This window comes from Perca fluviatilis, chromosome 5 (genome assembly GCF_010015445.1).
Source record: "Perca fluviatilis chromosome 5, GENO_Pfluv_1.0, whole genome shotgun sequence".
Lineage (NCBI taxonomy): Eukaryota > Metazoa > Chordata > Actinopteri > Perciformes > Percidae > Perca > Perca fluviatilis.
The window spans coordinates 17,374,736-17,402,358 of NC_053116.1; the positions used below are offsets into that span (position 1 = coordinate 17,374,736).

General features: G+C 40.6%; 1 protein-coding gene across 2 annotated transcripts; it reads left to right on the forward strand.

Annotated features, from left to right (window-relative positions):
• The first annotated feature begins 267 nt into the window (after positions 1–267).
• On the forward strand, positions 268–19,988 carry LOC120559455 (dystroglycan-like). Of its 2 annotated transcripts, none has more exons than XM_039801138.1 (3): positions 268–516; positions 9,849–10,415; positions 15,626–19,988. In XM_039801138.1, the coding sequence occupies exons 2-3, from the start codon at positions 9,993–9,995 to the stop codon at positions 17,933–17,935; spliced, it is 2,733 nt and encodes a 910-aa protein (XP_039657072.1). In that variant the 5' UTR covers positions 268–516; positions 9,849–9,992; the 3' UTR covers positions 17,936–19,988. The 2 variants fall into 2 exon arrangements, with proteins under 2 accessions (XP_039657072.1, XP_039657073.1); XM_039801139.1 differs by lacking the exon at positions 268–516 and adding an exon at positions 533–643.
• Positions 19,989–27,623: the final 7,635 nt, after the last annotated feature.

The following is a 27,623-nucleotide window of genomic DNA, read 5'->3' on the forward strand; positions in this document are numbered from 1 at the left end:
CAGTGAGTAGCTTGGTCCAGTCGTCACCTTTCATCTCACTAGTCTACCTGCCTTCATGTCATGACAGTTCAAAAGTATTGCCTTACTCAAGGTTGGAGTAGCCTACTAAATTGTGTAGCCCATACACTTGTGATGTTATTCAGCGCAACTACAGGCACTGTGCATCTAAACTCTCAATTTAAGTGTCCTCAACAGTTTATCTTTTCACCTGCATGTCTCCAGATAAAAGGGAGGCGGAGTCACGCTGGTACACACGATTGGCCTCAACCTGTAGACCTGTCTGGGAAGAGGACAGAGGCAGCAGGGGAGGGGTTGCTACAGAGCAGTGAACTATCTGTAGATTAAGTAAACCAGTGATTGATCTGTTCCCAGATCTACTTTCTAAATGCTAGATATGTGTTTGTGGCGTTGAGGGAAAGCGCATGTTTAATGGCATTTTGGAAGTCTCCGCGGCGCTCTCCGGGTAGAAGAGGAGGCATTACAGCGCGAGTTAGCTAACGTTAGCTCGCTAACAAGGTCAGTTTGAATTTTGGGTTCAGTCGCTGTTTTAGCAATAGCATCGTTAAAAATGCCACCCTCGTCATCTTTGCTAACTCTGCTCATATACATAATTAGCACGGACTCCCGTCCGCTGACAGGACAGGTAACCAGCTATTTTTGTCTTCAGCATAACGTTACTCTCTTGACGTTACCTTGTTAGTTAGCCTTACTCGGTGGCTATCATCAGTCCATTCGCTCTTATTCGACTTTGAAAGTGATTGAGCTGGCTCATGTTAACACTGCCTTTTATGGAGGTTATTGCCAAACCGTAAGCTTTTGTTAGTAACCGAGCTTCAACAGTGCAGCCTAACTGAGCTAACGTTAGCTGCAATATTTTGAGAGAGCTGGTGGATGCAGCAGCTCGCTGCTTGTTTCCGCCTAGAATAAAACAGGTGCATCTAGCTAGCTATGCGCTAGCGATGTACAGATGCAGGATATCACTTAACACAGCTAGCTAGTTAGCTAGCTAGTTAGTTATTGGATTTGCAGCTTTTATGGATTCATATTCCCATAAAGACAGGGTTTACTTAGTGTAGCCTGTTAAATGATTATCAAGGTTGAATGCCGTAAGGTGGCGTTATCATTAACAAAGGCCTCGTCTACATACTCTAATAGAAACGGGGGCAATGAGACGGGGCCCCGGTAGCTAACGTTTTAGCCAATGTTAGCCGTAGTACCGTTGGCCACTGGTACACAAATGTCTTTCCTGAAACCTTTTTGATTATGATAGCAATGTCTGTGATTTTGTTTAATCACAGGATACAAATCCTCATTTGCTGTCCTCAACCACCGGTTTATATCGTTGCTGGTGTAAAATTTGTAATGTTAGCGTGAAATTCCCGACGAGTTTGACGTTATCGTTAATTCCAGGAGATTTGCTTTTAACCTTATACTGTCATTTTACGAGTTAGAACGTGTGTAGATAGTGATGTCACGATCATCAGCACTTCGGAACCATAATCACTTTAAACAAGAATTAAGAAAATCAACCGATATATCGGCTAATTTTCAGATACAAGTGTTACTTGTTGGGAAGCTTTACAGAGCAGAGATTAAGTGTTGGCATTGTTTTGCACTTGAAACTTTACTGTTGCTTCAGATTCAATACCTCTGAATTGATAGAAATACATAAAAGAAATGTGTTGACTTCCAACACTGGGTTTTGACAGCATACAGTAGTTTTTCTGTAGCTTTAAACGAGTTGCTGTCAGGTCATCATGCCAGGTTAGACTTTCACTCAGCCAAGGCCGAGTTTGTTTTCTCACCACATATTTCATTACTTGGTTGAACAGTGTAGAGGGCAACACAAGGGAAACATCCAATTGAAAAGCAAGCTTGTCTTGTGGATATATGTTTGTTATTCAGCTCATGCACTATCTAGATGCTGCTGGATGTGGTACGTCAATTCAATTGGCCCTGAGTGCCACTGTGCATCGGAGCCCTAATTATTTTTGATGGTTTTCAAGTTTTAACTACTGTTGAACTGCAGAAAGCATGGATACCGTGGTTGTAAACTGTTTTGTCCCCCTTGGTAGTGAAGGCGTCATTGTGAAATGGGAAGAAGTCACCTACACTCAAGCCTGTGTCATTGCACTGTTTACCATACATAAAAAAGGGCTTGTCATAGAAACTGTTTGGTTTTAATAGGTGTTCAGTGGTAAATGAAGTTGTATCAACAACCAAATAAATCTTTTATAGAACCTTTTTGTATTAGCACTTTGGCTTTTGAAGCTACATGTCTTAAATATTTTAACAAGAGCGCTATAGCTTAGCCCAAATGCTGTTGGAAATTGTCATGATGATAACAATGTGGCACAGTTAACCCCTCCATTAGCAATGTGAAATGTAATTAAGACAGGTTGTGTTTTTCAACAAATGGGCTGCCTAGGCTTTGTTTGTGCTCTCTTCTTAGAGTGATGGTGATGGAAGTACAGTTTTATTTTTAAGTTATACTTGATGCTTTTAAGATCAATCCTCTTAACAACAGACTTGGTTGAGCTTTTTCTCAAATGACAAATTACATGTTCTATTATGCACATTTCATTTTAATATTGTTTTGTTCATTTGAACAATGTGTTAGAACACTCTAAATCAACATATTACGTTTCATATTTTTCTTAATGAGATGTTTGAATTGGATTCTGATTTACTTGCACACTGAAATTAGAACGTGATAGAATCTAGGCCACATTGTGGAGAGCTTACTTTGATGCTCAGATGTATCTTTTTTCCGTGTGTGTGGCAATAGCCTGAGGTGTGCTCATTCTGAATTAAGTTTATGTATAAACCCTATTTTCATGTTAATATTTGTTTTACATAACCACAAATTGATAGATGAATCATGTAATACGTTCTTCCTTTACAGTTTGCATATTATAGTCCATTGAAGATTCAGCCTTTTGCTGATAAGGGACTACAGGAGTTCTAAAATACTAACTGGTTTTAAAATCAGTTTGCACCTCCCACATAAGGACAATCTTCACAGATTTGATCTTTTCTCTTATGTCAAACATTCACACACTACAAGATTTGAAAATAATGGCACGTTGCACACTACAGAATATTAAGATAAATATTAAGATTATCGTGCCGGAGGGAGCAATGCACCAACCTCTTGTTATTTCTCTCAAGCTATCTCATGGGGAAACGGATGTAGACAAAATGTCTAAAGTAGGGCTACAACTTGCTGTAGCGTTAATAATTCTTTGCAGTGATTTTAAAAAAGAAACGCAGAGGCAAGTCAAATGTGGATTAAAAAGTCGTTGGGGTTTGTGGTCAACATGGGTTGTCTGTCTCTTGGTTCTTCAGCAAGAACTGGAGAAGAATTTAACTGTTTCCGTCTCCTGTTTACCGTTGCTTGGCAACACTGTCATTTGCCGCAGGACTCATTGGCTATACTGACTTAATCATACAGATTATAACCAAGGGCGTAAGCTTCGCTTCAGAACATGAACCTCCTATGGCGCCATTTTGATGCTACAAAGAGATCACCTCCCGTTAGCATTCCACTGACTAGCATTCATTTTGACGTCACTTGGCAACTAATAACTTTACATCTGAAGCGTTTAAAGACTCTTATTTTTCCATTGTTTATTTCTAAAGAAACATGACAATGTATAAAAGGCTCCATTACCTTGTACCTCACGTTATGGCTCCATAGAAGACGTTTTTGTAGAAGATTGGGAATGATTGAAATTTCTCTTGGCACAGCTACCAGAAGACTTACAACTTTCAGACACGTTGCTCATGTCACATTTATGTTGTCTCTCTCAGTTGGAGGCTGCGCAGTAAAGCTAGCGATCACCGGAAAAGTGCTTTTAATAGCCTTCACTGGTCTCCGTCCACAACAATGGGATCTGTTGGTCCATTCTTATAAACTGTCTATGATTCTAACTCCTAAATATCAAACATTTTAAATTATCAGCGCGCCCCTGTTAAGGCTGCAAACTGTTCGGGAGGTTTAAGATTGGTTCTGTAAACCGCTCCTGTTACCAGATAATCTGGGCCAAACATCAGTACCGACGAAGGTCCTGTACCAGATTTCTCCCAGATTATCGCGATAGGTGAATTGGGGATGAAATGGCCCGACTCTCTAGTCTTGCTATTACCAGACCAAGCTTAGTGTTTTAAGATTGAACATCTTCTGGGGAGTCTGCTCTGTATTTTTCTCTGCACAAGAGGCATGTTCAACAGGCATAGTTCAAATGACTCTGTATGCAATTGGATAATCCTTCAACCAATCAGACCAACGATACAGGTGACGTGACAGCGGCATCAACGGGTTGCTGCTATGGAGTGCTACGCTTCGGTGGCCGGCTTGTTGAATGTCAACAAAAAGCTGCTTGGTCGCTTCTCTATCGTCATCGTGTTAAACCCGCCAATAGCACGCCAGGTGGATAAGCCAGTTATTGATCGGTTCCCGCAAAATTGTGAACGGAAGCAGGATAGATAAACGTACAGGTTTCCAGCCTGAGCTGCAGGGCGAAATCAAATCGCCGGCAGATCGGGCAGGGGTTACCCAGTAGAGGTGTTGAAATTAATCAAAAAATCGATGCATCGAATCGTGGACATGGACGATGCTACATTGGTAATCAGCCAGGCCATAATCGATTATTTCTGTTTACAATTTAATGTATGCCTAACAACCTTTCTGTTCACATATTCTGTTATGTTTTGCACAATCAGGAAGTGCCATGTGCTGTAGTGTTATATATCTGATTTATTTATTATTAGAGCACTGCAGAAGGTTTTGTTTTTGAAGCTTGAAAAGCTGTGAATTCAATTATATATGGCTTTAACAGAAAAATGTATTTGACGCATCGAGATATCTAATTGCTATAATCGTAATCGAATCGGGAGATCATTCAAGATTCACACCTCTTATTACCCAGTCTACCGAAACTCCTGACACCTGTACTATGAATCAAGACCAACATGCCCTGGATTTATTTCAGTTACCCGGCTTCACCTAACCTAACAACAGCGGTCCCGCATAACCTATGTCACGATGGTGGTTAACAACTAGTTCAATCAACCCAGGGTTTCCCAATCCAGCGAAGCACGCATTCACATAAAAGAGGCGGTGTTTGCACAGCATGACCAATCGCAAACATCTACCAGAGCTGCATATTTTACATAAGAAGAGCAAACTATAATACTACATAAATATGAAGAACACAGACACGGTTTTACAGGCAAAACACAATACAGTCGCTGCTTCCTAAAACAGAAAGGAAAGCTGGCAAAAAAATGGCCGACGTTGTAAATGTGTAAATCGCAACGCTCCTCAGTATCACCTCCCCATCAGTCAGGCACAAGATCTGACCATAATTACACTTCTGCTTTCCATAAACTTTCATTGCTTTAGCCTATTATTTCAGTTGCAACCCTGACTGGTAAGTGATTGTGAGAGCAAATTAAAAAATATCAAAACATAAATCAAACCGATGTGCGCATTGGCGACACACGGCTCAAGAAGCCGACAAATAGCCTATACGTAATTACCTCCACTGAAAATCTATAGCTTTCATAAAAATACCCATCAGGGAGTGTTAACTCAGTTGTCGGTCTCTAAATATTTTAACTTGTCTGAGTGCACCTCTCTCTCTCTCCGCGCGCCGAGCTCCACTGGATCTTCTAAGAACGGTGACGCCATTATCAATCAAATCAAATGAGTTTTGATTGGTCAGTAGCCAGTGCTTTTACACCGGTTGATCTCTAATCTCCAACATAACTTGCTCCCGAAGTTACCTTGTTAACGCCAAATCTTGCTTCGTAGTACAGGCCTCTGAAGTCTGAGCCTGGCTTAAGTGTTTTATTTTGTCTAGGATCTTAAGAGTCTGAGTGTTGGTGGAGTGGGGGTAAAATACCCCACTAAACTGACTCAATAGATAGAGATGCCAGATAAGGTACATGTCTCAACCTGGTTAATGGGTTAAGTGAGACTCGGTACTCTGCCTATTTGTGAGTTAGGTGGCAAAGTGTCACATTAGCCAAACCAGTGTGTCACTACTTTTTCATATTTCAAAGTGGCTTTTCTTGTTGATACATCTTATGTTTTGTATTTGTATGTAATGTCTTTTGATAAGTCATCCAGCATTTCAAACCACATGCAGCATGGTGGAGGGTACAGGAACCCTGTTGATGAAAATTGATTGTATGTTCTAGTTTTCCCAGCTGGCAGTCTAGTCATAACAGTTCAATTCTGTGTCAGAAACACCACACCCTATACCCGCTGTAGATATTCATCATCGTAATTTACACTTGCATACATAGGTTAGACAATGTGCTCGGAGTTGTTTTGTCTTGCGTACAGTAGCCTACGTGTTTTTATTAGTCTCTGACAGTAGATGCTCTACTGACAAAATTGATTTTCCCAGCAAACAAATAACTGACTGTAGCTGCCTTAGTATGTAGGTTTTTGTCCAATGATGAATCATACATTTTCTAATGCAAAAGCAGTGGGTTGGCCTGTCTCAATAGCACTGGCTGAGCTGTACACCACTATCGAGATACTAGCTTCTTTCAATTGTATGATTAGATCAGAATAAGGTGGGCAGTTATTGTAAAAGAGAGTGAAGGAGAGAGACTGTACTTGAATACACAGAAACCAAAGTTGCAAAAGGAGCTGTTAGTAGTATGAATGTGGCAGGTTAACAGAAGGCTTAATATTGATTGTCAAGAGATAATTTCAACTACATAATTAATAACTTAGTAAAAAAAAAAAATGTATTGGCTCTTTGAAAGGCTGAGTCGTCTTTGGTAAAGTAAGAATAAAGTGACTGAACATTTAATGTGTCTTTGCATCAAGTCCACAGTAACACAAATACAGAAGGCTATGTTGTTAAGACCGGTTTGTGCCAGTACCATACGATTTGTTTTATCAGACAAAATTGTCAATCATGAGGTCTGACGCCAATGCCTTTTTTTTTTAATTCTTTTTTTTTAACTACATTTTATATAAAAATGTAGGTATGTTTAGAATTTGCAGGGTTTCTGACCACTACCCCCAATTCCCACATATATTCTGATCACTCCCTCCTGCAATGTTTTCTATTAAAAATCGTTCTGCCCCATTCAGCAGTGAAAATACAGCTGCTCAACTATAGCCTTTTTAGAATACACAAATTGCAAACGAGCTTGTTAAATGGGTTTTGAAGGAACAAATACAAACCAGATGTTTGAATGTTAGACATCACAGCAGTGGAGTAGAGAGTAGTAGAGGGAAAGCTTGTGGATGAGTGAGAGAAGCAAACTGATCTTCTGAAGCTAAACTTTATTTGCTACAGCATTTGGTGGTATACAGTTTACAGGAAGATGCATGGTTGATTTTAATGACTTCCTCTCATTAAGTTAATTACATTTTATAGCTTATCCCAAACCAATGAAGGTTAAGCGTCTGTTCATGCCTGCATTAAGGTAAATAAATACATGTACATTTGGTGATTGAAACATTTGTATTGGTTCCCACGAGGGCCCTGTCCCATTGCAGTGCAACCCTCTTTACTGGCTGTTTATTGTATGAATCATCCAAATATTGTGGGGGTGAGTTCAAACAGCATAAAACATTCTTAGAAAGATGCGTTTTGTATGAATTGACTGATTTCATGACGCAGGTTGTTGATCAAAATGTTGGCAAGTGAAGGACATGTATTTTACTAAGACCCTCTGTAAGAAGACTTTTGGATTTGGAGCCGTTTAGAACAGGCAATATTTTGTTTAAGTTGACGTCACAGCCTTGTGCTAGTAAGGCATTAGGATTCCAGACAATTGGATGACTCTCCTCTGCCCATGTTGTGAGTGCTACAGGATTGTGGTTAGCTGGGTCAGCACAATAGAGACTCTAATTCCAACCCCCAGGGCACCTAATTAAAATTTACAACCAAGACAAACAACCTTTGACACTTGCACATGCATCTCATGAGAATCGCTATTACTGAAAATGCCATGATATAGAAGTGAAGATCATAAGGAGATCAATGTGTCCTTTTTCTAATAATGTTTATTACTTTGAAACTACATGTGTAGAATCTAAATTGAAAGTGGAAATATATATCTATGCTATTGGCACAAATAACTAATTTCATGCATTTTTGGATCAGTGTTTTCGGTTTGCTCTATCCAAAATCGCTCCTTCCTTCACTTATCACTAGTCCTTATATAATGAACTAGACATGGAGGTTCATACAAGGCCATCTCCCTCCCTCTTTATCTTGTTTTCTGTCTAATGGAAAAAACAGTTTTGCTCTGTGTTAAGACAAAGTTGTTAACACATGAAATGCATAATTAAAAATGAAAAAACAATTTGTAATCGTCTCTTCGATACTTGATATAATTCCCAATCGGTACAAGCCTAGTAAAGACTCAGCAAAGTTTATTTTATTTTATTTTTTTTTAACAATAAAAACAAATCAAAACTGGAAATCTTATTTCAAAAGAAGTCAATATTTATTTTAATCCGATTTAATTATTTGAGTTTGGGAGGGGAGAGGGAGTGAGGGTGTTTAATTTTGTGTAAAATGTTCTAAATAAAAACCAAAATGAAATTTGTTTTGTTATTAAAGAGGGAAAGAAGGGTCCTGTTGGGTACCAGAAGCGAATTCCAGGTATTGGGATCGTGGAAAATTAGTGAACGGTACCCAACCCTACTGATTACTGATCCGACACAAGTGGGATGACTGGGATCATTCTTTAATGTGTAAGGCTTGACTTAAACATTGCTTTCCTAACTTTGTAAAACTAAATGTAATAAATAAATACGTAGATATACATTTACTGAGTTGTTTTTTTTTTTTATTATTAAAATAATAAATTGGATTGGTGCGTCCTTAGTTTAAGTCACTAACAGGGCTCCAGACTAACTTTTTTTCACTAGGAGCACAGTGGCCCCCAACTGAAAATTTTAGGGGCGCAACCAGAAATTTTAGGGGCATGCACTGTAAATCAACATGCTAACCAAATATTCACATTTCTACTAATTTCCAATGTATTACTAATACATAATTATATTATGATAATGGATGCAGAAATTACAATGTGCTGTTTCAAATTCAGTGTCACTTTTGAAGATGCAACATAAAAGGTAAACTGACAGCCCCATAGCTGTCATGACAGTAAAAAAAAATTGTTTTATAATTATAAAAGTATATTATTTTTTAGCCTGTTTTATTTTCATCATGACTGTTTTTAACTGCTCTTTAATGTTTCATGTAAAGCACTTTGAATTGCCTTGTTGCTGAAAGGTGCTGTAGAAATAAAGTTGCCTTGAGTCACCAGGGCACAGAAACCGCTGTTGTCCCTGCTAGTCTCCGAGGAAGTGTAACGTCAACAGCACCGCGACCGCTTTCGGTTCGCCATTAATATTATATTGCAGCGAACGCTGTCTGCGTGAAGTTATGAAAAACTGTAACCACACTTGAAACCACTTTATCGGCATTTCCGTGACTCACTGTGACTTCAACAAAACTTCAGAGCCGACGTGGTTTGCACTGTCTGCAGCTCTGCGTGTGTTTGTTTGTGTCAGAGCTCTGCTCTCTGTCACTCTGTCACTCTCAGATACCGAAATTTCAACGTTTAACGTGTAAAAAAAAAAAAAAGGGGGGGGCAAACTTACTGGTCGCACATGTGCGACTGGATGTAAAATTCAGTCGCACACTCTCAAATTTGGGTCGCAGTCTGGATCCCTGACTAAGCATGAATTGTTATCAGTAGAAACTTTACAGTGTAAGTGGTTATACTACTTGAATGTTTGCACTATTTTCTTTTGTCACTTTGTCACACTCATGTTTTGTTTTTTTTTCCTCATGTAGCTGGCTGAAATGGCTGTCTAACAGGCTGCCAAAGATCTCTTCATGGATCACAGAGGACAACAAAGAGAAACCACTGCATCTGTGAGCATAGCCAATAATTAGGGAATCTGACCCACAAGCATATCATCAGACTGACGTCCATGCATGTGGCCTCTTAAGTTGTTTATAGACATCTGTTGGGCAGCCCTAAAGCCTATTGCTATGCACTATACACGGAAAGACATGAGCTGTGAGAATGCTGGGAGAAGCAGGCTTCTTTCTTGTAGAACTATCCCTCTAGTAATAGGGCTTCTGGTGACCATGGCCCAGGGCACTGTGCCAGAACAGCAAGAGACACTGGTGGAGATGATATCTGTGGAACTAGAGGCTTCTATGCAGTCATCTGTGCTCTCTGAGCTCCAAGCCGCAGCATCTTTAGTTGGCGAGGGGCCGCCTACAGCTATCCCAGATTCCTCTGCAAAGAATGGGGGAGTGCACACTGGCATTCCTGACTCCTCGGCAATCGTGGGCCAGGTGTTCCAGTTGAAGGTTCCCCCAGGACCTTCCAATGCAACCTGTAATGTCCATGTAAGTAACCTAAAGATTAGACCTACCGGTAGTAGGAAAACTGTTAATTTTAGGTTGGAGATATTTGACATGTAATATTAAATGCCTCATAACGTAATATTAATGTTAGTATTAACAAATAAATGTATTTAAATTATTCAACAGTAATTTAATGAGATCAGAATTAATCAGTTAAAGAGAACAGCATTTTTGTTGAAAAAAGAGATAAAGTGGGGTGTATGGGAGGAGTTTTTGTATTGTATTTTGTTGTACTGATGAACTGAAGGTCTTTTTTTTTTTTTTTTTTTTTAAGTTTAAACAGACCCAACCCCAGAATCATTTGTGAACTTTAGTATAATGAAAAATGAGTATTGGAGGATGTTTGTAAACATTAACTACCTTTTTGTATTCTTATTTACTGTCCCATATGAGGACACCAGTATTTTTCTTACCTGTAGAAATACATAATATATATTATTTATCCCTTCACTTTTGATCACTGCAGATTGAATCTGATTGCTGATTGACTTTGATGCAATTTGTTCCAGTCTGAGTGTTGATGCAGAATGATATCCTGCCATACATTAATAACTCAACATGTAGAGTGATGACCTACATATTTATAATTAATACAAGCTCACCTTTCTTCCTGTTCATATGGTGAGACTTTATACACTGAAATGAATATGGAGGGGTTGGGGAGATGGTGAAAGCATTTCTTTTTTTATATTTGAAGGTTTTGCATTAAAGGGGTGATAGAATGCAAAACCGATTTTACCCGGTCATAGTTGAATAACGACAGTTCGATGGGTAAATAGGACATACATAGAAGCTCAAAATCCCATTAACACCCCTTTTATTATGAAAATCTCATTTTTTGAAACTGCCGCTGAAAACGGGCGAATCTCAACAAAGCTGGAAGTTGACTTCAACCTCCCAAAAACCGGAACCTTTGTCACAGCCATGGGTGTATTAAAGGGGTGATAGAATGATTATATAGGGTATTTCACACTGTTCCTTATGGTCTCCTAATGGGGTATGTAACATTGGTTGGGCTGAAAATGGCCTGGTTGATATTTTATTGGCCCTTATGCATCCCTGTGTTTTGGCCCTACTTGTAACAAGAGCTTTTCTTCCAAATATGGTATGGTCATGAATATCTAGATGAGCTGCGCGCTGATTGGTTGAGCGACTTGCCATACGCATAATTAGAGAGCGCTCGATTGGTTGAGCGAATCCCCAATACACATACATTAGAGAAGCGACAGAATCTCATATTCCAGACACTGCAATGTTTCATTACCAAATTCAGTTCTGAGACTTTTCGGCGAAATCAACTATATAAAGCTGAAATATGGGCCGTTTTACAAAATTTGATGGCTAATTGCAAATTTGGTAAGACGTGTCGGACTTTAGGAGCTCCACACAGTCTGACGAGAACGGCAGCCTGCTGGGCTCCATACCCGCGCAAAGTCACCCTTTGTGGATACTGCACTACGGGCTCCGCGGGCCAACTGCCGGCATAACTAATATATTTACGGTTTGAATTTCGCCCACCCACTTATACAACATCATTCCCCAATGTCTTATAAAGCTAACCGTTGTGTCCGATTTGATTTTAAGGCATTTTTATGAACGCAGGCGTCTTTGTAGGACCAGCAGCTGCTTGCTATATGTCCCATTCATTACAATGGGGAAATACCGCGCTAGCTAGCTACTACACTGTCGCCATAACTAAATTATATTTACAGTTTGAATTTTGTCACGCTATTTATACAACATCATTCCCCAATGTCTTATAAAGTTATCTTTTTCCGATTTTATATTCATTACAATGGGGAAATATCGCAGCTTGCTCATTTCCGATAACTAAAGTATATTTACAGTTTGAATTCGTTACGCGGCATATTATACGGGTTCCTCAATGTCTTACAAAAGCTTAACACTAACTTTCGATTCGGATATCATTGAATGTATTTTTGTGAATGTCAGAGTGGAGGAGGCTAGCTAGCTCTCATTTTCCATTCATCTCTATCGACTCGAGACTTCGCGACAAGAGGCGTTATTTCCCCGATTGTTTATTAACACAATAAATCTCTCCACACATACCCATTACAAATATAAACCTGCGGGAAGGCGGTAAAAGATTGCGCGTATACAAGCTTCGCTGATTATTGCAACATAGTAAACCAGGCAGCCCCAACACGGCACTAAACCCAAACAGACACACAGTCTTAGAAAATTTGCAATTAGCCATCCTTTTGTAAAAACGGCCCATATTTGAGCTTTATATGGTTGATTTCTCCGTAATAAAGTTTCAGAAGTGAATTTTGTAATGGAATAGCAGAGATCTGCGTGACCTAGCTAGATTCAGAAGACTACCTGATCTCGCGTCAGTTGTGTAGCCTATGTAAATATTGGGGCTGACTGTTCTCTTAAGGTTCTGGATTTTGAGACGCTTGCGACACACTCAGCTTTGTTGGGATTCGCCCGTTTTCAGCGGCTGTTTCAAAATACGAGATTTTCATAGTAAAGGGGTGTCAGTGGGACTTTGAGCTTCTATGTATGTCCTATTTACCCACCGAACTGTCGTTATTCAACTATGACAGGGTAAAATCTTGCATTCTATCACCCTTTAAGAGAACGGTCACGCCCCAACATTTACATAGGCTACACAACTGACCTGAGATCAGGTAGTTTTCTGAATCTAGCTAGGTCACGTAGATCTCTGCTATTCCATTACAAAATTCACTTCTGAAACTTTTTTTATGCGAGAAATCAACCATATAAAGCTCAAATATGGGCCGCTTTTACGAAAAGGATGGCTAATTGCAAATTTTCTCCGACTGTGTGTCGGAGTTTAGTGCCGGTGTTGGTGCTGCCTGGGTTGCTACATCACGCTTCGGACCGCAGTGTCAGCGAAGCTGTTACGCCGCGCAATCTTTACCGCAGCCCGCAGGTTCCAGTAAATCTTATAATGGGTATGTGTGTTGAGTTATTTAAACAATCGGGGAAATAAACGCTCTTGTCCGCGAGTCTCATTGATAGAGCCGCGGTGAGATGGAGTCCATCAATGAGAGCTAGCTAGCCTCCTCCTAACTCTGACATTCACAAAAATACATTCAATTGATATCCGAAATCGGACAAGTGTTAGCTAAGCTTTGTAAGACCTTGAGGAACCTGTAATATTCATGCCGTGACGAAATTCAAACTGTAAATATACTTTAGTTATTCGAAAGTGAGCAAGCTGCAATATTTCCCCATTGTAATGAATGGGACATAGCAAGCAGCTGCTCGTCCTACAAAGACTCCTCGCGTTCATAAAAATGCCTTAAAATCAAATCGGACACAACGGTTATCTTTATAAGACATTGGGGAATGATGTTATATAAGTGGCGTGACGAAATTCAAACCGTAAATATATTAGTTATGCCGGCAGCTGGCCACGGAGCCCCGTAGTGCAGTATCCACAAAGGGTGACTTTGCGCTGGGTATGGAGCCCAGCAGGCTGCCGCTTTCTCGTCAGACTGTGTGGAGCTCCTAAAGTCCGACACGTCTTACCAAATTTGCAATTGGCCATCAATTTTTGTATAACGGCCCATATTTCAGCTTTATATAGTTGATTTCTCGCTTAAAAAAGTCTCAGAAGTGAATTTGGTAATGAAACATTGCAGTGTCTGGAATATGAGATTCTGTCGCTTCTCTAATGTATGTGTATTGGGGATTCGCTCAACCAATCAGCGCGCAGCTCATCTAAATATTTATGAGAGAATAGAGAATTAAATACAGGGTTATTTTTATGTTACAGTAATTCAGTCACCATCTATCTATCTATAAATTGCAGGAACGTCTGTCTCTGTCGGTCTGTCTGTGTTATGCGCATATCTCTCGAACCGTTAGTCCGATGGATTTCAAACTTGACTCGTGTCTTGCTACGGGCACGAGTAAGTGCAAAGTTTGACGTTGTTTGGATTAGAAATACAAAAGATATCATTAAATATATCGGTAAAAGAAGCACACATCGGCTTTTGCCGCTCTAGCCGCTGGCCACTCCCCCTCTCATCCTGAGGACCAGAGACAGAGCTTTGGCAGCTAAAATGTGACCTTTACCTCAGACCCCCAAAAATGAGCAAAGTTGCACTACTTTGGACTGTCTTTGACTTTGAATAAAAAAAAAAACATCAATTCCCGAATTTAAGGACGTTTCAGAATTCCACACATGCAAAGCACAACCAGCTACAGACAAGTGGCAGCGAGACATATCTGTATATGTGTGTCCGTGTTTGGGGGGGGAAGGTAACCTGCACATCAGCAGACGCCACATGCAGAACGCTTTAGAACAGCGGGAGGACTCTTTTCCTGCTATTGTATTAAATTGCTGTGAGCTGTCAGAACATAACCTAATCTCAGAGATTATTCCTTCAGAGCGCTGTGCAATGCGAGCAAATCTCAGTGTTGAACCGGGCAGACACATTTTCATCAGACTCGCCCTGGGTCGGGTTAATTAAGTCTACTACTAAATAATAACAATTTCCGTCGCCAAAATACCCACGCGAATCAAATCCCCTACTTCACCGTTAACGTCAAGCCACTAAACCTGTATGGAAATGAACACCTCTGCTGAAATGTTAAATTCTCTTCCCCCCCCCGTTCTGGTGGTTGAACGCAGATAGGTGCTGATTAACTCTCATAATGGGACGCACTGCCATGAGGCTAATGTCTGATTACTCCACATTGTGATATTTTGTGATTACATTCTGAATCTGCCCCGTTCTTGGTCAGGTAAATGCAGTAGTACAATGTCTTCCTCTGATGTAGACGTAGCCTACACTGTAAGTCAGTAGTAGGCTATACAGTGGAGGTGCATATCTAACTGGTTCGGGGTCCTTCTTTAAGGAATTTGGGGTACAATTTGGTTTTGAAACAAACAGGCACATTTTCAACGGGCACTGCACTAGTTTTAATAATTGCCAAACATTTCCTAGTTACAACTTCACAAATGCCAATATTTACTTGCTTTTCTCTGTTTCATCTTATTTAAAAAATCCTAGTCCAACTAATTTTAGGACCTCACTTGGGTCCTGGTAACTTGTAATAGTCATTCATAATTATTTTCAAAGTGAATTATCACTTGAATGAAATAAGTAATGACCTTTTCTGACTTAACTTACATCTCAGAAGTATCTTTGCAGTACAAAACAGTAATAGTGTTTCTCTTTTTCCTCTTGTAGCTCACTGAGATGGGAAAGGAGACTTTACCCTCATGGCTATATTGGGACAAAGAGAGCTGCATTCTGAGAGGCTTGGCCCTGGAGAAGGATAAAGGTGTGTATCATATCTTGGTGTCTGGAGAGGAGATAATTGAGAAGACTGGCAGCCAAGTGTTCCCCAGTACGGTCTTCTCCATTGAAGTCTACCCAGAAGAACGGGCAGACACTGAGCCAGCCCTGCTCACTCTACAGTCTGATATCAGCGGCATCCAGCCTTTCACCTGTGGCTCTGAGGAGCTTGTAACTGTCCTCACTGTCATCTTGGATGCTGACTTGACAAAGATGGTTGCTGAACAGAGGGTCAACTTACTGGGCATTATGAGAAAATTCTCTCATGTGCCCCTAGAGCACATGAGGGTTGTCCCTGTTGTCAACAATCGCTTATTTGACATGTCTGCTTTCATGGCTGGACCAGGGAATGCCAAGAAGGTGGTGGAGAATGGGGCCCTACTGTCATGGAAACTTGGATGTGCCCTTGACCAGGGCAGTATTCCTGATATTAACAGCGTCCATTCCTCAGCAAAGGATGGGACCATGTCAGCCAGGCTGGGATACCCAGTGGTTGGCTGGCACATTGTCAACAAAAAGCCCCATGGAGTGAAACGGGTCAGACGGCAGTTGTACAATACTCCTACTCCAGTGCCATCCCTGCTTCCTCCGACTACTCATCCAGAGCCCCCTCTACGGGTTGTTCCCACCCCAACCTCGCCTTCTATTGCCCCAGCAACAGACAACTCTGCTCCCCCTGTCCGAGGCCCTTTGCCTCTTCCAGTGAAGCCCACTATGAAGGTCAGAGATCAGATAGCCCACACACCTGTTTTTGGACCTCCCCAACCCACAAGAGTACTAGGAACTACAAGCACCATCCCTATTCAGCCTACCATGACCCGGCCTACATTTGTGGAGGCCACTGCTCTGCCAACACCACCAAGCACCACCAAAAGACCCAAACCCTCTACCACAAGGAAACCCAAGAAACCCAAAACCTCCACCCCAGCTCCCAGGGAACCCAAGTCCACCACTACGAAACCACCCAAACGCACCACTCCTCTCTCTTTGGCTCCAGACTTGAATCAAAACCCAGAGATCCGCAACGCCATTGATCAGGTGAATGCATGGGTTGGCACATACTTCGAGGTTAAGATTCCTCCTGATACATTCTTTGACATGGAGGATGGTACTACTGATAAGCTGCGTTTGACTTTGAAAAGGACCCCCAAAGAAGCAGTGAGTGAAACATCCTGGATACAATTCAACAGCACAATCCAGCTCTTGTACGGCCTCCCAGAGGAGCAGCATGAGGGGAAACATGAGTACTTCATGTTGGCCACTGACAAAGGTGGGAAGAGCATCATGGATGCATTTGAGGTTCAAGTCAATCGTTGGTCTACTAATGACAAACCATCAGTTGTGTTTGCTGCTCGTTTCCATGGTGACCCCAAAACGTTAAGCAATGATGTCCATAAGAAGATTCTTTTGACCAAAAAGTTAGCTTATGCCCTTGGTGATCGCAACAGCAGCACAGTAACCCTGGGAAGCATCACTAGAGGCTCCATTGTGGTGGAATGGACGAACAACAGTCTGCAGCAGAGTCCTTGTCCAAAGGACCAGATCACAGTTCTCAGCAACAGGATCTCTGATCCCCAAGGGACACCTAAATTGGCCTTCATCAAAGCTATGGAGCCTGAATTCAAACCCATAAACATCTCCATTCGTGGCACCAATAAATGTCAGAGCTACACATTCGTCCCACCAGGAGAGGTGCCTATGCCTGTTCTTCCTACAGCTACACCTTCACCTGGGACGGGTCGTAGGAGCAGTGACGATGTTTACCTACACACTGTCATTCCCGCTGTAGTGGTAGCTGCCCTGCTGCTCATAGCTGGGATCATTGCCATGGTCTGCTACCGCAAGAAGCGCAGAGGGAAGATGACCATAGAGGAGCAGGCCACTTTCATCAAGAAAGGTGTTCCCATAATATTTGCAGATGAGTTGGATGATTCCAAGTCGCCACCGTCCTCCAGCATCCCTCTTATCCTTCAGGAGGAAAAGCCCCCACTTCCTCCTCCAGAGTACCCTAACATGGCTGGCCCCCACAGTACCCTGCTTAACCAGGATCTACTGGAGGAGTATTCCATCTATCAAGATGATGATCCTAATGCACCTCCTTACCAACCCCCACCACCATTTACTGTCCCCATAGAGGGCAAAGGCTCTCGCCCCAAGAACATGACCTCATACAGGTCCCCACCTCCCTATGTGCCTCCCTAACGCATGCTAGAGCTTTCAGTTCGGAAAGCAGGTGCAATGTAGGGATGCTTGTTGAAAACTACTACAGGAGTAATTTTACATGTGTTTAATGAAATGGCTTTGACTTTGTAGAGGAACAGTCAACCATACCCACATATTTGACCATCATGGATAAGACACTGTATCGTACAATTCTACTACTGGCACAGGGCAAATGGATGGGGAACAGTTTATAATTCCAGCACTTTTTTTTTTTTTTTTTTTTTGTCCTTCAGATCTGCTTTTGACTTCTTGCATATTCTTTTTCGTCTGTTTTTTGCCAAGAAGAGTCAATTTTATCTTCAATGATGTACTATTTCTATTGTATAGAAAATAATAAAGAAGCCGGAGAGACTGAAGCCCACAGGGCCATTGAGCAGATGTCACCATGACAACTGACTTGAGGCTCTCCCTCACAATGTTAATCTTTATGAGTTATATCACTCTTATCTGTCCTTTGGCTAGGTTTACTAAGATTTTGCACCTGTTATTTCTAGAGGGGAATGAGATACAAGAAGCCAAACTGAAAGCATGAAAAACTTTATTTACACAAAAATCTGTTTGTTTCCTAGACTTTGATTCCTGTTTTTTCCTCTGCTTTGCTCCCTCTTGACAATAACATGCAAAACTTGCACTTATGCAACTTCTTGTTAAACCTTGCACTATGTGTCTTGCGCATAATTGAACGCAGGAAAGTGGTAGTCCAATAAGGAAAAAATATTTTCTTTTTGTATCCTTGAACTTACCACATGACTGAGATTTCTCTGGTACTTGATCACAAAGGACATCACACTGATCACGCCTGTTGTAGATGTAGCCTAATTAAGTTAGAAAACAAATAATTATTTTTTCCTCCTTTTTGTTAATGTGTGTGCCACTGAACCTGCCTGTGAGATGGTTGGTTTTGCTGTTGCCAAGGTGATGTCTGTGGTCACACAGAAAACCATGTCGGGTTGTTATAACAATAATGAAGGGGCCAATGGAATGCTGTGGTTCATAGCAGGGTGAGACTGGTGACATCGAGCTGCATCCACTGTCTTATTTCAGTTTGTTTTGTTAGTATGAGCGGTGTGTGGGCTTAGAGTACTGTATTATCACTGCTCTGCCTCTAGGTGTTGCACTGTTATGTTAAGTGCACTGCCTGTTGTCAGGTCAGATGAGGCATGGGGACAAGGGGATGTACATAATTGTGTGCCTGTGAAATTAAACAACTCCATAATGTTAGTGTTTTATCAGTAAACCTAGTAGGGAAAGGGAGGGCTGGGGTGGGAAATAATTTTATTTTTTAATTGTAGGTCTAGATTTATGATCACAATCATGGGGGGAAAAAATGACTTCATAGTTTGTAAGGGTACAAATAATCGTTGACCTGCCCATCACAAAAAAGAATGCATTATATCAATATGATGGGGAACAAAGAAACTACAACAATATGTGAATTATGTACATTTCATATCTGATATCACCATAAGAAAAAATGGTTAAAAATCTAATGTTTTTACTGAGTTTTTGATACAGTCTTAAACTTGTTTTATGAAAATATATTAATAAAATGTAATACTATTTGTAAAGCCTCAAAGATGGTGTATAGTCACTTTTTTTATTTGGACTGGATTAAACATTTTCAATATATATGTATGTGCAGATGTGTATTGAAGGGCTGACGAACACAATTCAAAGAAATTAGAATGCAATATACGTTAAATTCAAAATGTGATACTATAAAATACATGTTATATTTACATGGTCAAAATCAGTAATGGGCTTTGTTACAAGTGGGAGAATTAAGTGCAAACTATGAGATATGTTAGGGTTAGCATTTTTAAGTTAAATAAGTAGGTTTGAAATAACACACCCCACTTTGAATTCCAAATTTATTTTGTCATCAAATATGATTCCTGTGGTCATTCGTAGCCTTGCTTTACAGTATGTTGTCACATTCTTGTTCATAGAGGCTACGATAGGGTCCAATGGTTAGCTGGTTTTGGCTATAACATGAGCTTTACACTTGTTATAATAAACCAAATACACAGCAGGCATCCCCTGTGAATGCGATATTTTAAGAGAAGCGCTCCCTTTCTGTGGCATTATAGGTGGGCAGTTTTTCTTTTTTTTGGCTCTGTGCTCCTACATCTCTTCGAGAAATATCAATAACAATGACTAATATCTGCTCTCAAATTCTTTTAGTATGGAGCTTGTGTAATGATGGCTTATTCGGGAGAGGTCAGAAACAGTTTCACTGGTTGGTGACCTGTGCTGCTGTGACAAATGTACATTTTCAGTACAAGTTGAAATACAAGACATTTTGATTGTTGTTTTTTTTGTGTAGTGCTAGAAATAAATCCTTCAACTGCTATGAAGGCTTCTGGATGGAATTGTAGCAATAATGTGTATGTTAAAAGTTGCTTTAGGAATTAATCAAGGCATTAACTATTGTTTCTTTTGTATATTTAAAGAGCATTCAAACTGACACACAAGCATGTTATTTTACCTTTTTAAGCGCATACAGAATCACAGATTATTTCCAGACCTGTCTTCTCTAGACAATGACTGACTGCAAAGAGAGAACAATCTGTTATTTTTTACACATACCCATAACTTCATACATGCCAGATGTGGCTGTAGTCGTATGTAGAATGTGTACTGTACTTTTTTTATTTCTTCATTGTCAGTGTTTTAATTATGTTATCTGCCCTGCTCTCATTTGCTCAGTCTTACCAGTTATTGTGACACATAATTGGTGATTATGAGGTGGGTTATGTTGCAAATTGAATGTAATAATCATTTATCAACAAGCCAACAATCCTCTAACTGTGGGCGACTTACTCATTTACATATTTTCATAGATATATACATACAGTATTCATGACACTGGATTTAAAGGCCCTGTTTCTTACAAACACTGACTGTGATTAAATAGTTTTTACTGTTCAAAAATATACAGACAATAACGTTAAAAATAACGTTTGGCTCGAGGTCATGGTGCAAAGGACCCTAAGGTGAATTACTCCGAACCATCACTTTAAAGACATTTCAACCCTTGTCGCATAAATAACAGACATGATTTCAGATTTGTATTGCCATGGTTACATGTCATGGTTACAAAACAATATATACAGTACATTACAGAATTGACAAAACAATGCAACTCTGCACCAAAGTAGTCAAAATGAGGAACCTTCTTCAAGAAGGCACCTAATTTACACATACCTTTTTTGTAATTTTTTAACCTACATATACAGTACTGTGAAAGTCTTAAGCAGGTGTGGAAGAAATGCTGTAAATTAAGAATGCTTTCAAAAATATAAATGATTTTTTATTTTTATCAATTTACAAAACGCAAAGTGAGCGACCAAAAAAACATCTATGTCACATCAATATTTGGTGTTACTACCCTTTGCCTTCAAACCAGCACCAATTGTTATAGGTACACTTGCAAAAAGTTAGGGAACGTTGAGGATCGTAGACGCAGTGGTCGACCAAGGAAACTTAGTGAAGCAGATGAAAAACACTACTTCTACTGTCCGGAGAAGTCTGGCCAGAAGTGATCTTCATGGAAGAGTTGCAGCCAAAAAGCCATACCTCCGACATAGAAACAAGGCCAAGCAACTCAACTATGCACGAAAACATAGGAACTGGGGTGCAGAAAAATGGCAGCAGGTGCTCTGGACTGATGAGTCAAAATTTGAAATATTTGGCTGTAGCATAAGGCAGGTTGTTCACCAAAGGGCTGTAGAGTGGTACAATAATGAGTGTCTGCTGGCAACAGTGAAGCATGGTGGAGGTTCCTTTTGGTTAGTTTGGGGCTGCATTTCTGCAAATGGAGTTGGAGATTTGGTCAGGATTAATTGTGTTCTCAATGCTGAGAAATTCAGGCAGATACTTATCCATCATGCAATACCATCAGGGAGGCGTATGATTGGCCTCAAATTTATTCTGCAGCAGGACAACGACCCCAAACATACAGCCAAGGTCATTAAGAGCTATCTTCAGCTTAAAGAAGAACAAGAAGTCCTGGAAGTGATGGCATGGCCCCCACAGAGCCCTGATCTCAGCATCATCAAGTCTGTCTGGGATTACATGAAGAGACACAAGGATTTGAGGAAGTCTACATCCACATAAGATCTCCAAGATGTTTGGAACAACCTACCAGCCGAGTACCTTCAAAAACTTTGTGCAAGTGTACCTAGAAGAATTGATGCTGTCTTGAAGGCAAAGGGTGGTCACACCAAATATTGATTTGATTTAGATTTCTCTTCTGTTAATTGACGAAAATAAACTATTAACCCTTCCATTTTTGAAAGCATTCTTAGTTTACAGCATTTTTTCATACCTGCCTAAAACTTTTGCACAGTACTGCACCTCTGAAAACGTACTGTATAATATAGCAGGCGTCAGCAACTGCCGGAATGATTGCCTCTGGCTGTCTTTGTTTGACACCTCTGACACACAGAATATGCCGTTGTAGGATAATGTTTTATTCTGGGAGCACATGATGGGAGTCATTGACCACTGACAGACAGGAGTTACATCCGATGCTGACACCAACTGACACCAACTTGATGGGATTGAGGTTGGAGGAAGGCACAAAACTGCTCACTAATATTACTAAGCACAGTTGGGACTATAAACACTGCCTTTTTCATGCAGTGACCTACTGTACGCTTAAACTTTTAAAATGGCACATTGTTAGGTAAAATGCACCAATCACCTTCAATTTGGCGGCATGGTGGCTCAGTGGTTAGCCCTGCTGCCTCACAGCAGGTAGGCACTGCTGAGTGCTAGGTTCGAGGGCCTTTCTGTTTGAAGTTTGCATTTTCTCGCGTGGGTTTCCTCCCACCATGAAGACATGCGTGCTAGGTAACTCCTGCTATTGTCCTTGACATAGGCACTGACATTACAGCTGGAGGTGGTCTCCAGGCGCCAGACTGTGGCTGCCCACTGCTCCTAATTAGTTTAGATAGTCTCACAGCACAAGTTTCATACACCTTTCTGCAAAAGTACACAACCGACAGCACATCTACTGCATGAAGGTATATGCTTTTTATTAATACTCTCCATAAAGGATCAGATAGCTGCTACAACAGCAGTTGAGTAGTTTGAATCTACAAATGTAGTTGAGCTAATCGATAACAGCAGCCAGTAGTAGGTAATGAGGGTGTATCAGAAAGTAGAGTTGAGGCTATTTTATGCTCTGCTAATCTCTCACTTCATCACCCCGCCCCCCCCTCATTAATAAAGTATTGAGAATGAAAGTTAATGTATATGATGAAAAATGTATAACCTCATGAAAACCTACTGACCTTTCAGTTGATGTGTGTGAAGCACTGCACTTGAAAACCTGCTGTGGATGCTTTGCAGCTCTGCACACCAACCGTCTTATCTGTTTTAATACCTGAAATAAGAGCATACCGAACAGAAATGCTTTGCTTTATAGTTGTTTGAAATAGTTTCACAGATTTCTACATATCCACAATCAGTGTTTATAAAACACCTGCTGTATCTTTTTATTTTATTTCAGACAGTGGCAGAACACTAATCAAAACGGGTGTTTTGTAAGCGTGTTTATAATACCTGGGGGTCATAACAAATTCTAATTAGGCCTGTAGCCATGTCAGGCAAGGCTCTCGTTGCAAACAGGAGGCTAATTATTTCCACTGCACAGTATTATTGACAAACTTTTCTCTTGATTAAAAAAATGGAAAAGTAATCAGCCTTTGTATGCACCCTAGTGCTTGAGGAGGCGGTAAGGTGATCTGCTACTTAGCCGTGGAAAAAACAGAAAGGACATGTTGGTGGGCATCACCAGATGATATGGACAACTCAGTAATTGGCCTCATTAGATGCCCAAAGCCCATGAAATGTGGCACTCTGTTTCCCATTAGGCTGAAAGCGCAATGATAAAAGAAAACATCATATTGATGAAGGATAATTGTTAGGAAAGCAAGGATTATATATTTCATATTTTATAATGGGTAATCCAAAAACAAAAGTTTTATCATATTATACATAGATTATAAGGAGTGCTCTTGCAGTAGCCTACTGTGCAAACAGACTTTACCCTTGACTTAATAATATAAAGACATACTCCCATAATAATAAAAAAAATGAAAGCTCAATGCCATTTTCATTTTGCATAATCCAGAAATGTAGCTATGGTTTTTACCAATTTTACTTTTTGTATAACATATTGAATGTTTGCAAGACCAATCGTGTGACATTTTAAGCAACAAATGTGTTGGTAACGTTACTGTTCTGGGTATATAGCACTTATTCCAGTTTTTTCCCCAATTGGTTACACGTTTGCTGAATCCTTGGCTCATTTTCCCAAAACAGTAAACACAAAATGGTAACCCGTGCCTCAACCTGTGATCGGAGAAGTGAGCTTCAATGGTGAGTAACAACATCACATCCACTTCACTTTTGTAGGGTTTACAAGTGTAGCTAAAGTTACACAGCAGGGTTGGAAGCGCTGTGGTAACGTTAGCTGCTTGGTAATGTTTTTTCGTTGACATGCTGTGTGTGTTGCTGTGTAGTTCGGACAACAACCTGTTCAGGGCAAAATGCTGACCCCACAAGAAGGTCATTTAGGTTACTGTAAGACTACATCAGGTATAACTAGAGTTGGGTATGTGTACATTTAGGTTTAGTATCCGGGAAATTAACCTAATCCAATGCGTTGTCCTGCAAGGTGACAAAAGTGTGTGATTACAATCTCTCTTTGCAGCACTGGAAATGATCAAGATGAAGTTAAATCCTCACCTCATCTGCAGGCTGCATCTTGCCCTCTCACCAACAATGACCGCAGCGCCATCTTGTGAAATAATAAAGTAAGTTCATTTGAATGCGTTCTAATGCCGACACAATGAGCTGCCTGAGCTGCCTTGCCCTGAGCGCTGAACAGGAAGTCTATTCAGAAGTACATTTTGTAATCTGTCGGGACTGGTTGTACAGATCATATATTCTGAGACAGGGTCGTGAGAATACAAGATACAGAGGGAAAGATGGAGATCGCTGCAGTTATCAGTAGATGGCAGTAGCATTACACCATGGCAAATGTGCTGACTGATAACCTTTGCATGAGATCATAATATCTTTTGTAGATGGAAAAAAAAAGTAGCCTTAAGCTTTGGTAAACAAAATACAGAACTGCAATTATCATTTATCAGATACTGTGTGTATAGGCAACAAGATCCCATTATAAGATACTTGAGTTTATTTAAATTCATTACTTTCAAAGTTACCATAACGCCACATGTAAATCAGTGATTGTATCACTGATGGCTGCAAACAGTGCATCAGCAAAGAAGTGATCTTCGGTTAATTCCCCCTGATAACAAAATGTGTCGGCTCTCTCTTAAGTCACACTCATAATTAGAAAGTGAGATAAGTTATAACAGCTGTGAGACGCCCATAATTCAGTCACAGATTTAGAAAGTTTAGACTAATTGCATTTTGCTTCTTATCTCATAAATTGGATCCATTCCAGAGCTAGGATGGAAATCCTCGTCTTCAGTCATGGAAGAAGCCCGCTCCTGTGGATGCGGTGGATTTTCGCAGGCATGACAAAGCTAAGAAGTTGGGAGAGTTTCATAAGAGCAGATGACAGATGCTGCCTTGTGCTGGCTGCTTGCACTGGCTTTAATGGTGTGAGCAGCATTTTAAGCTTGCTGCAGGGGCTGAGGGCAGCGGTGGAACACTTGGCATTTGAGAGGTTATTAGAAACATTTACATGGCCGTGCATTGTAGTGTAGAGGAGAAACCGCAGCACTGAGGTCAGGTTGAACCAACCTCTGCATGACTTGCGAAGATCACAGCTGAGTCAACATGTTGTTTTTGCTCTAAATTATACACAACACAGCAGGAGGATCGCTGTCTCTTCATGCACCATACAGCATATTCCTCTTGGCAGTGTGCGTTTAGCTGGAAACTCTTTGCCCTCTCTCCTTATATGCAGTTCAGACAACACGCAGCATCTCAAAATAAAACATGAAGGTTGCTCAGTATGTGGTTGCTGTACACCATGTCTACCTTTTACTGGCATTGTGTGATCCGCTAGTCTCATGTTAGCACAGGATGTTTGTGCAGAGCTTTGGTCTCTGCATCCTGCGTGCTCCCTGCTGGCCTGTTGGCCAGATGGGTCAGTGACTGTGTAGTCGGGGCTTGGCAGGCCCCTTCTGTTCTCTGCGAGGGCCCACTCATGAGACCCGAAACCCCAGAGACCAGAATTATAGAAGCTGGATCCCAAGGTAGATGGATTGCAAGCTGAGCGGAGACATTCACACATATCTGCATTCAGTGCACACACACACAGGTACATTAAGGAATATACACCGCCTCTTGCGTGGCAGAAAGTGTATGTCGCACACACGCACACATCGACATGTGTGCTACATTGAACACTCTCCTGGAGGAAATCTGTCAGAGGGCATAATGTCTTACTGATTAGGCTACTGGAACAGGGAAATTAACACAAGAAAATGTGATTTTATTTAATAAGCTAGAAGCAGGCCTGATCTTTTATTATTTCAGACAAGCTGTTCAGGAGGGTTACTGTACATTACTCAAGTGAGATTCTTCTTGCCATGTCATGTGGAAATTTAGTCAAGTCATCTTCAACTGTTATTGCAGTCCATTAACTCCATTGTGAAGATACATAATTGATGCAGCCTTTGGGTAGAGTTTAATCAAATGGAGAGTGCTCCACACTCCACCGACAACTGAAAAATGAGACACGCAATCTTTAGCGATGTAGTTTGTGTGGTAAGACTATAATTCACACTTTGAATTGATTTATTATCATTTGACAGTACACTTCCTGCACAATGCCCACAGCAAAACTTGTAGCTTTTAAGTGTTTAAAGGTGGATTCATGTGGAGGATTTATGTGCCTGAATTAAGATCAGTTTTAAATAAGAAAGACTAAATAAAAGCGCAACACCAGACAGCTGATTCTACTAATCTACTCCTTAACAAGCGAACAAGTGTGGTATGTGATTCATTCTCTGTACCTTTCAGGTTTATCTTAGTTTGATGTGGATTTCTATCACTCTTCCTCAACTATTTATTTCCATTTCAGTATTTTGCTTTCTTTTTAGGCATTTTCTTTTCTTTGAAATAACAACGATCTGTGTGGGATGTGGAAATGCATTGTTTTTGCCATGCTCCTTCAAATCAAGGGCTTAGCTTTCCAGTTAAATTCCACAGCCAGCAAGCACTTATCTCTGTCAACTCCTGTTTAAGCCACAGGTGAACTGTCTTGCTTTAAATGCTGTTGGCTTTTGTTTGTGCCGTGAACCTGAGCTGTGATTCAATGTAAAAAAAAATGCACTACTTTATTTTAAACAATCTTCTAAAAGTGAGTTGGATCTTCATGCAGCCAAAGCATAACAATTATGCAACATATTCACAATATGTATGCCGGTTCTTCTTTTCTCCATGAATGCATTTTTCTGACAGGGGAAATTGGGGGAAAGCAGCAGATTAGTGCACCTACTCAGCTGCGAATACTGAAGAGCATTCGTCTCAGTCAGCCGTCTTAATAACACAGCAGTCAATTAAAATCCATGAAGTCAGATATGTAATTTTCAAATAAGCATTAGCAGGGGGAAAGATGGAATTAGAAGTTTGGATATCGAAGAGATGGGAGGGGAAGACAGAGAGGGAGACA

What these genes read in the sequence shown, in the direction of transcription:
- LOC120559455 (XM_039801138.1), top strand. Translation starts at nt 9,993, where the DNA reads ATGTGGCCTCTTAAGTTGTTTATAGACATCTGTTGGGCAGCCCTAAAG. An exon ending in ATGCAACCTGTAATGTCCAT is followed by an intron (nt 10,416 to 15,625) that starts GTAAGTAACCTA and finishes TTCCTCTTGTAG; the next exon opens with CTCACTGAGATGGGAAAGGA.